This window comes from Siniperca chuatsi, linkage group LG12 (genome assembly GCF_020085105.1).
Source record: "Siniperca chuatsi isolate FFG_IHB_CAS linkage group LG12, ASM2008510v1, whole genome shotgun sequence".
Classification (NCBI taxonomy): domain Eukaryota; kingdom Metazoa; phylum Chordata; class Actinopteri; order Centrarchiformes; family Sinipercidae; genus Siniperca; species Siniperca chuatsi.
Genome location: NC_058053.1, coordinates 22,091,989 through 22,103,731, shown reverse-complemented (window position 1 = coordinate 22,103,731; position 11,743 = coordinate 22,091,989). Strand labels below are relative to the sequence as shown.

At 37.4% G+C, this 11,743-nt stretch overlaps 1 protein-coding gene, 3 non-coding genes and 1 pseudogene across 4 annotated transcripts; 3 read left to right on the top strand and 2 right to left on the bottom strand.

Moving 5' to 3' along the window:
• Positions 1-1,092: 1,092 nt before the first annotated feature.
• On the bottom strand, positions 1,093-7,973 carry dhrs12 (dehydrogenase/reductase (SDR family) member 12). The gene is made up of 10 exons (XM_044215725.1): positions 7,770-7,973; positions 7,027-7,160; positions 6,503-6,585; positions 5,479-5,571; positions 5,311-5,392; positions 4,585-4,646; positions 4,316-4,420; positions 4,133-4,223; positions 3,137-3,274; positions 1,093-1,601 (listed from the first exon to the last, which is right to left on the bottom strand). The coding sequence occupies exons 1-10, from the start codon at positions 7,823-7,825 to the stop codon at positions 1,489-1,491; spliced, it is 957 nt and encodes a 318-aa protein (XP_044071660.1). The 5' UTR covers positions 7,826-7,973; the 3' UTR covers positions 1,093-1,488.
• Positions 7,974-8,205: 232 nt separating this feature from the next.
• On the top strand, positions 8,206-8,314 carry trnal-caa. The gene is made up of 2 exons: positions 8,206-8,243; positions 8,269-8,314. It is a non-coding gene; the product is annotated as a tRNA-Leu (tRNA).
• A 482-nt stretch (positions 8,315-8,796) lies between these two features.
• Positions 8,797-8,915, bottom strand: LOC122886178. The gene has a single exon (XR_006380291.1). It is a non-coding gene; the product is annotated as a 5S ribosomal RNA (ribosomal RNA).
• Positions 8,916-9,381: 466 nt separating this feature from the next.
• trnal-caa lies at positions 9,382-9,490 on the top strand. Its single transcript has 2 exons — positions 9,382-9,419; positions 9,445-9,490. It is a non-coding gene; the product is annotated as a tRNA-Leu (tRNA).
• Positions 9,491-11,515: 2,025 nt separating this feature from the next.
• Positions 11,516-11,626, top strand: LOC122886184 (annotated as a pseudogene).
• Positions 11,627-11,743: the final 117 nt, after the last annotated feature.

Here is an 11,743-nt window from a genome sequence, read left to right as displayed (position 1 = left end):
CAATGGAGTCTGGTGGCAAGCGAGAGCAATATAATGGCTGTTTCTGGTTAAACAAAAAGGATCGTACTCTTTAACAAAAAGGTCTATCTCTGTAGGGATCCTTTTGATAATGTTGTCAGACACTTAGAATAACAATCTGAACCTGTCAGTGGCAAAAACAAGCACTTTAAGTGGACGTACTTTGACGGGAGCATTTGTTCCAAAAGATTACGTTGCTGCCATTGCAGACCATTTCAAGTCTAACTCGATGAATTAAGGGTCTATTTACCAACCAGAGTGATTGGTGATTGTTGGAACAGTGGAAAGACTAACAAAGATGGTTTTGGTTAATTTAATTTTGTTTCTGTCCAGTTTGAATGAAGTGTGTTTTACAATGATCTGTGAGGTAAAATGACTGTTTTTGTCAATGGAGTCTGGCAGGCGCCCATTTGTTTTGGTCTGAGATGCTGGTGCTCTAGTGCAAAATGTAGTGGCAGTGAATGTCGCATACAGCTCCTTTAAAAGAAAGTGAGTAAATCAGCTTAACTTATTTGTCAGTGTGACCAACTAGTGAATTTGCAGTATTCGACTAAATTGTCTTCAGGATGATCAGTAAAACATGAAAGTGAAAATAAATTACAGTTCCATTTAAAGTGCATGTGATTTGGCCATTTTACTCAATAATATTAAGACTTGTATCTCTGTCAGAGCTTTAGGGACCCAAGAAATAATTCTTGGTACTTAATACAGTTCTGAATATTTTTGTGAAATACAATAATGAGGGAACTTTCTCAATATGGCTTTATAGATAAATGTATAGCAGTGACTCGGCTGCCCTGTACCTGTATATTTTAAGACCTGACATGACTGAACCCAATGGGTTCTGCCAAATTTAAGACCAAAACCTGACCTTAGGCTTTATTTAATCTATTACTGCCCGTTAGCTCACCAGGCTAACGCAGCGTGTTGTCTACGCTCTGTCTCTTTCCATTTTCCCATAGGCATTGCATATCTACTTTCAAGACATGACACACATGGATGCTGACGAGAAAGAAAAATGTATACATTAATAACATGAAAATAACCAAACCTCAACCTCACCATCCACCAAAATGGCTTGAAACTAAACAATATATTTTATGGAAATTAATATACAAACTTGTATTTTGTGTTACATTTACATTAAAGTGTTGGTGATCTATACATTCCTTCCTGTAGGCTAGATGAATACAGTGTGCAGCATTTTATATTAAGTATATTTAAAGAAGCAAATTTTGATTTTACTTAGGTGTAGTCTACAAGTCAACCTTGTAGATAAAAGCCCCAACAACTGAACTGGAACTTCTTTCCTAAAAACAACCTCACTAAACAGAGTTTTTAAAAATGATGTTCTTTAAAGTATCAGTCAAATGAAAAAAAAAGTGTCCTGTACATAAAAAAAACATGGTTATGTAAACATTAATAATTATTGAGGAGTGTTTGGTTTTAAAAAGTGCAGTCACAGAGATATTAAGGTTTGAACTTGAGGGCGAACTCCTCCAGCGCAGCCAGAAGCTTCTCCTCCTCCTGTGGTGTGGACCTGGAGGAGGCCAGTGGCAGATGTGTTGCCACCGCTTTGCGATCTGGAAGAAGTTTTATGGAAATGAAACATGAAGGTGAGACACTGAAGCGCAAAAATGTGGTACACGTGATGCTAACATTCAGGGAGTTGATTACAGAAATCAGGATCAATTTAAATTTCAAAGTGTATTATAAATTAAAAACATGAACAATGAAGCATCGCCCTTGATTACTGAATCACTCATCATAATTATGTCACTTTATGCTTGATCAATTACAGTATGTTTGATATTAGTTCTTGTATAGACTTTAAGTCTGCTTCTGACACACCCATATTTAGAAATGAAAGTCTCCATCAGGACCCAAAGTCCCCAACTAAACATAATCTAAGTCTCTATGGTCGGGTTTATGTTAAAAATAAATCTGAATCCAGTATTCAATCTGCTCATTGAATCTGAATCCTTTGAAATCTAACAGTTTGAAGCAAAAAATTCTAAATAACTTATGTATCATGCAGTGAAGGAAGTACATTTACTCAACAACTATATTTAAGTACAAATATGAAGTACTTATACTTTTCTTGAGTATTTCTATTTCATGCCACTTAATACTTCTACTCTAATTCAGAGGGAAATACTGTTATCGATTACACGTGTGGTTTTTCTGCTTTGACAAGTCAAAATGTCTGCTGTGAAACAGGTCTATTGTGCATTTAGTACTTTTAATTTTGATACTTTTAGCTAGTTATACTTACTTTAACTTAAGTAAGTAAGTTACTTAAGGACTTTTAATTGTAATGGAGTATTTGTACAGAGTGGTTTTGCTACTTTTACTTAAGTAAAGGAACTGAATACTTCATCCACCACTGTAAACACAACATTGACATATGATCACCTTAAAGGTTTCCTGGAGTTTTAGACCTCTAGTAGCACTATGGAGCTGTTTTTAAGTGAGTCCCTGTTTTGTTGATGCACACGCACGCAGACAGGTGACACGATACACAGTCCTAACAAGGGTTTCACATTATTCCACTGATCTACAGGTGGAGGTAACAAGCCAAGAGATGCAGCAATGCGCCAGCAAAGGCTAAGAAGAAGACTGCAAGCTAGTAAACATGGAGGTGTACAACGCAGGATTTAAAATACTTAAATCTGCATTGCAAATGTTTTATAAGGAAGGAAATGTACTTGACACGTTTGTTAGACCTCAAGGATACACACAATGCGATTTGCTGAGTAACAGTGAATGTAAACATAACTTTTGTTTGTTTACAAGGAAAAGCCACAGGGTCCCTTTAAGTTGTTGTAGCAAATCTGTGAATTATCAATTGCCAATTTACATATCCAGCAAATACGAAGCAACATTATCATCCTACTCCTGAGAAAAATATCTGGCTCCTTAGCTGCTAAATGTTCCACCTGAGACAAAAACATGGCAGTAATTCTCTGTGGGTTTGCCCCTGAGCCACTGTGATACCCATTCTCATAGCATTATTGTACCATGAGTTGTGGTTTGACTCCCATCTCTATTATCAAGATGAAAAGTTGTGATAGGTTTCACAAATTTCTAGAAAGACTGAATGTGATTTGTTTCTGACCCTGGAAGAAGAGTCCGCTCGGCTGCTTTATGGCGGCTGCAGACACAGCGAGCCAGACCACAGTGTCGGCCCCCATGGCCTCCGTCCTCAGTTTGGACTGCATCTTAGCGTGGAATGAAGGCATGGACGTCTGGACAGCTACAGAGAAAAAAAACAAAACTATAAATCACAGAGGCAATGTTTTCTGTCACATGTAGGTGTTATTCAGGGGGAATAATTCACATATTTTAGTGTCAAGTGAATACAAGGAGACGCTGCTCGTTCTTACAGCTCAGTCTTTATCACAGTGTACAACAAAGTACACAGCATTTATTTTGTTTCACTGTCTGGGCCAACAGGGACTGTTGCTCTGGCATTTAGAATGTGTTTAATGTTATTAATTACAAATTATTATTATTATTATTATTATTATTATTATTGTTAATGCATATTCAGCTGTGTTTAGAACAGGCTCAGCTACCATTACTACCAGAGACAGAGTCAACATTGTCCACACTTATCCACATTAACTGAAACACTGTTTCTGGGAAGAGATGTTGCTGTTGAATTTTATTTTTAAACATAATCTTTTAATACTGTGAGCACCACAAATACAATTCCTTTGCCCTGCATTGTATTGGCTGAAATCTCTTCATTCTGCTTTCACAAGCAATAATCAATAAAAGAATCATCCACCTTTAAAAAACTGCAGTAGGAATTACTTTCATAACTTAACTGAAACATCTACAGTATGTTTGATGTTTCAGGAGACTCAATAATTCACATTTGCCCACTTTACTGACAAACTCATAAACTCATAAAATGTTCTAGATTGTCATCTAATTCAAGATTGCTGAGAAGTGGCCTTTTCAGTTTGTCAGATCATCAAATGCACCCATCAGGTCAGTAAGTCAGTCAGGTGACTGAACCACAGCTGCTGTTTAACCACAGATTTAAGTAATCCTGAACGCTAAACTGCAGCGTAATTGTTTTGAAAATCTCCTTTCTTTTGTTTACCCGGTGTGTCTGCCCAGCCAGGGTGCATGGAGGAGAAGTGGATCTCTTTGTGCTGAGAAGCCCATCTCTCTGTCAGAATCACCTGCTGTCTCTGTCAAAATGACAACACAAAAACACTTCAACAAACATGCCACAATAATTTCTGTTCAGCTCTCTGGTGTACAGAAAATCAGTCTCCTTTACTTTGTTCTGAGCGTAGGCCATGGTGCCATCAAACGTCCCCTTCTCAAACTGCAGGTCGTCCACGTTCAGCTTCTGTGTGAGCATGCCACCTGATGACACCGTGACCTGGGAGGAGCCAGTAGCAAATATATATTTTTACTTTTAATAAAGCATAAGATTTACATGCACAGTGTGAGTCACAGTAAAAGCATCTTTAACTTTCCAAAACGTATTTGCGCGTCATAATGTTTGACATGATGAGCATTTTGTTCAGTTGAAATTCAACCCACCACTCTGGAGTCTTCAGCCTTCTTCAGTGCAGGTATCAATGCTGTGGTGAGGATGTATGTACCTGAAAATAAAAGTAAGCACAGTAGGTAATTCAGCAACACTTATCTGCTATAGCGGAGAATCCAAACTCAATAATGTCTGACTACTGAGTATCAAAAGCTGTCAAGTACCAAATGCTTGGTCATATTTTTGTATCTTTTTAGCTTATTATTTAATCTTATTTAAACCATTATTTGTACTTATAGACTTTATTTAGGTTAAGTGTACACAGCTTTTGTTAAGCCAACAATTACTGAGAAGTGGCTTATTTTGTTAAATATACAAGAAAGATTTTTGACACTCAGCAGAGTAAGTTATTGTCTGGTGCAGGGTATAAAACATCAATACATCTGCGGCGCCGACTGAAATGTGTCTGTAGCACGGAGTACTGAAAACTTTCAAGTGCCTTTTGTCCGATCGGATTCGTAGTTTACTTATTCTAAGATCACAAATTTCCTGATTTGAATCACTATTTTGATAATTTTGCACAATTTTATTTACGCAAACTTCCTGTATAAACATTTTACATTTGAGAACTTTGGCTTCCTTGATCAAAAGAAAAAAAAAAACTTTTGTAGAAAAACATGTTTACATTTCTCAAAGTAAGGCATCCGTAAAAGTATCGTTGTGGAATCAGTACCTAAACTCAGGTATTGCATTGGAACCAGTATTTAAAAATATCTTACCGAGTGTATTTGTGGCGAAGTTCTTTTCCAAACCCTCCTCAGTTAACTCTCTCTGGTTGACCATACAGCCTGCATTGTTAATCTGGTGAACACGACAAGTGATTAAATGACTATACAAACCAGTGTGTGTAATACAGATGAACCAACACATATCTACACACCACCTACCAGTACATGTACAGTGTTGCTTTGTGAGAAGTTCTGGGCGAACTCCCACACTTGTTTCGCGCTGGACATGTCAACGATGTGGATGTGAACATTCTGGGAATAAACAGGAAACATAAATACTATCAAATAGGGCTGCAGGATATGGTAAAAAAAATCATATTGCTATTATTTTGACAGATAATACGATTGCGATATGATTCACGATTAGTGGGAATGATCATTTTTGCATCACAATTTTCATTTTTACTGAAAAAAAAAACTATTAAAATCATGATGATGTGACATTTGCTGGAGTCTGTACCAAACAAACACGTTTTCTTACATCTGGAGAACAAGATTTGTAGGTCGGGGCATCGCGGGGTAAAATGTGTGACAAAACAGCATTATAATGGAATAATGCTGTTTTGTCACACATTTTACCTTTATCAAAGCAGCTTCTGCGATTTGGATATTGCACTTGGCCATATTGCAATTTCGATAATATTTTGATTAATTGTGCAGCCCTACTGTCAAACCTCTTTTCATAAAGAGGAATTTTCCTTGTGTGATATATACACTTGTGGGACTGTCAAGAGTTTGGGAGGTGGAGGTGTCGGCAGTGGTGAGTGGCCAAAATTAAACTTTTGCTGCTTTTTGCTTGTAATGCTGATGGTCTGGAAATTTAAGATTATTCTACTATTTCATACTTCGTAATAGCAATGAATATAGAACTGAACACATCTTGACCTGTTGCTCTTTTCACACACATCTTTGGTTGTATTAAATCATTGTAAGTTGCTTTGGACAAAAGCATCAAAAAAGCGAAATGAATGTAATGTAATGTGTTACAGCTGTCCATGAGCAGAGGGACTCCTCAGTCGGTTAAGTTTATTTTTATAGCCCAAATCACAAATTTGCCTCAGAGGGCTTTACAATCAGAACAACATATGACGCCCTCTATCCTTTGACCCTCGATTCAGATTCTACAACAGAGTAGAGATACCTCCTCTTGGACGGACAGACAGACGTGCAACAGATTTCTCACCTGATTTTTACTCTGTTCCACAATTTCATCTTTGGCTGCTTCTGCTCGCCCCTTGTTTCGACACACCATGTGAACGGTTCCACCTGCAGACTCAAAAATAAACCATATCAGTGGACAAGCAGGCAGTAACTTCCATCACCTTAAAGATTTGACCTCTCCTTGTAATTATTGTCAGAAACAAGCTGTACTGATGAGGTTTCAATCAATTAATCAAACTTTACTGGTAAACTGCAGTTAGTGTTTTACAGGGGAGCGACAAAAGACAGTAGAAACAATGAAGTAGATTAAAAGAAATCATATAATAGCCATACGATATTCTGAGCAAAAGGAGGGTTGAAAAGCCTTCATGGTTCACACAGTGAAGGCATGTCAGACAAGGATGTTGGCGACACACCTCGTAGCTCTTACAAACGAGTGGAAGAATTGTTCTTCTTCTGTCGTTTCTGTACTGTTTCCCACAAGCAGAGGGGGAAAAGAAAAGGGAAAACTGACTTTTCGTTAACTGTCGACATTCAAACACTCACCTCTGTTCGCTATTTCCTGCGCCGTGGCCTTTCCTATCCCACTGTTGCCACCTGTTATCATGAAGGACCTCCCATTCAGGTTTACATCCAGGTCTGCTGGGGTAAAATGCTTCGCTGCGGCTTCATAGCCACTCCTGTTAAGATCAAAGAGCAGTGCAGTAAATTCACACCACATACACTGGCACCAATATTACCACAGCAATAATAAGTACAATATTTCTTCTTATTGAGTAAGCATTTAAATTATTGATCAAGCAGAACTGTCAAACACTGACTGCCTCCAGCTTCTCAAAAGTGACATTTTACTGTTTTATATCTCAATAATAAAATAACAATGATAAATTATAAATAATACATTGAATATCTTTGGACTGGACTGTTAGTCAGATTAAACTACCACTACAAAGAATCACTTGCGCTCTGGGAAAGTGTAATGAACACCTGTACAATTTATTTTTATTTTTTACATTTTATAGACTAGTTGCAGCCCTGGAAGTACTTCACAGTATTCTGTAACCACTGCTAGTTAACCAGCAACTGTAACATATAACAACCAAACAATAGCTGAATATTATCACTAACAAAGCAACATATGTAGTTTAACTTTGACAGTACTGTCTGAAAGCAGTTCACAAGGTAAATACTACATTAGGAGGATTACTTAAATGTTGCGCAAACCATAAAAACGACAAGAAATTACTTTACGTTGCAAGAGCTCAGTAGAACTGATACTCTCCACTTACTTTGTATACTCCTGGAGTCCTTTCACAAACCAAACGGCATTCCTGTAAATCGACATTTTTAACACAAATGTGCCTTCTCTTCTTGTCCCGTTGAAAAGGGCAGAGTGAACACAGTCCAATGTTTTTGTTTCATAAGAATGACTGGTGGTGGTTATGTAGTAAGATGGGCGGAGAGTCACATGTATGACCAGCGGAAGTAAATTTAAAATAACGTTCTAGCGCCCCTGTTGGATATCTACGTTTATTACTGTCAACACGGATTTAAATAGCTGTGCAGCCGGCGAGCTCTTGAGCTTAATTTATGAATGTAAGCTCGAATAAAAGATTTTAAAGAACGAAAAGAAAGAAATAATATTACAATCAATATTTTACAGTCTGGATGATAACCGCTGAATTGTGAATACTTAGATCTTTGTTTCGGCAGCCCTGTACAGTTGTCAGGATGGCCGAGTGGTCTAAGGCGCCAGACTCAAGGTAAATCCTTCCTGTGTAATGGGGTTTCTGGTCTCCGAATGGAGGCGTGGGTTCGAATCCCACTTCTGACAATACATTTTGACACCTAATATATCATCTAAATGTTTAATTACATTGATTTTATGTTGATATATTGCTTTGTCTATTTTGATTTATAATTCATATCGAATTGATTTCCATAATATCTGTTACAATTTCATAGACTGTTCATTGTAATGTTCCTAAATGTTTCTTTATATGCAGTCTGTGGTTTGGACAAATAAATAAATAAACTGTATATATATATATATATATATATATATATATATATATATATATATTTACTTATATAAACATTTGTCTATTAGCCAGAGCTCTGACATTGTGGCATTTCAGCACAGTTAATGGACTGTTTACTGACTTGGTTGCTGTAACGCTGCAATTTCTCATTGCGAAAGTATTCTAATAAAATAGGCCTATCTATCCAGATATAGATATATGTATCAATCTATCTATCTACCGTTAGCCCCCTCCACTAAAGAAGGAGCAGCGCCCTGTGCTGATGAGAAGAAAAAGCTTACAGCACCTGGTATTCCCAGGCGGTCTCCCATCCAAGTACTAACCAGGCCCGACCCTGCTTAGCTTCCGAGATCGGACGAGATCGGGCGTGTTCAGGGTGGTATGGCCGTAAGCAACAACACAATATGCACATTGGCCCTTTATAGTTGCTACAATACAACAGCGTCTGTCTTTTTCAAATGCTAAGGGTGGCTATGGATACTCTATATTTTTCTAATTGTCAACAAATCCCATTGGAAGACCAAATCCAACAATTAATTGACCCAACTAACAAGTATATTCATTGTAGCCAATACGTTAGCTTGTTTAAACGACTTTTATGACTTGCATCCAAAAACTAAACGGTCAAAGTGTGAAAAGTGACACATTTGACGTTAGTGTTAAAACACACGATCGATTTACTAAACCAATGACTTCAACATTAATCTCACATTCTGTGACACTACCTGTCCTAACTTACACGAGCTCATAAAGTATTGTTACAGATATCTGTTTTCCCGAAAAACAACAAAAACCTCCATAGCTGTAAACATTAGTGAGCAGCAGTCAAACAGCCTTCCACCGCCGTTTAAGCTCAGTTGTCAGGATGGCCGAGCGGTCTAAGGCGCCAGACTCAAGGTAAATCCTTCCTGTGTAATGGGGTTTCTGGTCTCCGAATGGAGGCGTGGGTTCGAATCCCACTTCTGACAAGACTTTTCTCTCTGTATGAGATACAAATACCGGGAAGATTGTGGACGATGCTTTTTAATCAAATATGAAGGGCCTGCTAAAACCACCCCCGCCAGACTTTGTCATGTCTTACTTTTTTGGCAGTGACAATGAGCAACAGTAAAGTAGTCCGGACAATAAACTAAGAACACTCAAGCTCTTTACAGGAAGGGCCAGAGCCGCCTCTATTTTCTGAGGAGGCTGAGGTCCTTCAACATCTGCCGGACAATGCTGAGGATGTTTTATGAGTCTGTGGTGGCCAGTGCTATCCTGTATGCTGTTGCATGCTGGGGCAGCAGGCTGAGGGTAGCGGACGCTAACAGACTCGACAAACTGATCCGTAAGGCCAGTGACATTGTGGGGGTGGAGCTGGACTCTCTGGCGGTGGTGTCAGAGAGGAGGATGCTGGCCAAACTACATGACATCTTGGACAGTGTCTCCCACCCACTCCATGACGTGCTGGTCAAACAAAGGAGCACCTTCAGCGGAAGACTCATCCCCCCAAAATGCACCACAGAGCGCCACAGGAAGTCATTCCTGCCTGTGGCCATCAAACTCTTTAACTCCTCCCTCTAAGTGTTAGTCTGTATGACCCTAAGTCATTAAACTGGGCATTGATCATTACATCTCTGCAATACTTGACACAATTGTGCAATATTCTGTGTTAATACTCCTGTGCAATATACTCTTTTCAGTTTAAAATTCCCTATTTATTGATATTGATATTTATTCATACCTCTATTACTGCTGTGCAATATCCTCCGTCTCATTATAATCTTAATAAGCTACACTTAACTTGGCAGTTCAAGCACTATTACTTTATACCGTATTATTATCATCAACCGGTAAACCCACTTTGTACTTCACACTTATTTTATACTTATACCCACTTGGTACTTAATTTGTTTTCTGACCTGTATTATAGTGTATTATATTTTTTGCTTAGTACTTCTATTCCTGTGTGCACTGACATGATAGTGAGCTGCTGTAGCAAAAGAGTTTCCACTCAGGGATTAATAAAGTATTTCTGATTTCTGATAGACAACAGTAGGCCTACAGTAGAGTTAAAACAAATCTTTACAAGCTGACCTAAATTAATTATACTAATAAACAATTTACTATACTATTACTGTAAGTATTATATATTTATTGGATTTATTATAAATCATTTAATAGTTTATTAAGATTAGAATGTTAAAACTTTATTGATTGGAATGAGTGAAATTTAGGAACAGGAAACATATAAGAAGACAAAATACATACAAATAGCAAATAAATCAGGATCCATGAAGTCTTGCTTGATATATTAAGTGGTGCAGACAACCAGGGAAAAAAATAAGGCACTACATCCTCAGGTGAAATAATATTGTAAATGTATTCTTCGAGCATATAAGCAATCAAACAGACCACACTTCCATTGTAAGCAAATAAATCATAGTCAGAAAGCTAGTATTTACAGTACATTATCCTCAACCAGTGTACATATTGTAAAGGAAATGTATGTGTAACCAATAGCGTAGTTTTATGGTATCCCAGATCAAAGTGAAATAGTAGGTACAGTTTATTTGAAATACATTTTTATATATAAATTAGTACTTCTGCATGAGAACTACAATCATGCATGATGTGAAAACAATACAAGTATAATCTGAACATTAACTGTAAACATATGGATATGTGATATAAATGTTTTTATAGCATATTATTAAATGTAATATATATAATAAATATGAGATAACACAATTCAACAGAATACAATAAAAAAGGGTTAGGTGATGATATGACATAAAAAAGAAAGACAGTTTGTCTTAAAGTATGACAGTCAGCCACACGATATCTCTATAAAAAGTATTCTCCACTTTTCATGTTTGCCAAAGTAAAAACAAAGTAAAATCAGATCTCTACAAACTGACCCAAATTAATAAAAAATTTACTGGTATATTATATTTATTATAAATTACAAATAAAACACAACATGTATTAAGTTAGCCTCACTTAAGAAATAAACTTACGCCCATACCACCCTGAACACGCCCAATGTCTTGGAAGCTAAGCAAGGTTGTGCCTGGTTAGTACTTGGATGGGAGACCACCTGGGAATACCAGGTGCTGTTGTCTTTTTCTTCTCATCAGCAAAGGGCGCTGCTCCTTCTTTAGTGGAGACAGGACTCAAAAAAACAATGGACCAATTCTACATGTTTTTTATTTGTCAGTGTGGACTTTTTGCTCTGTATT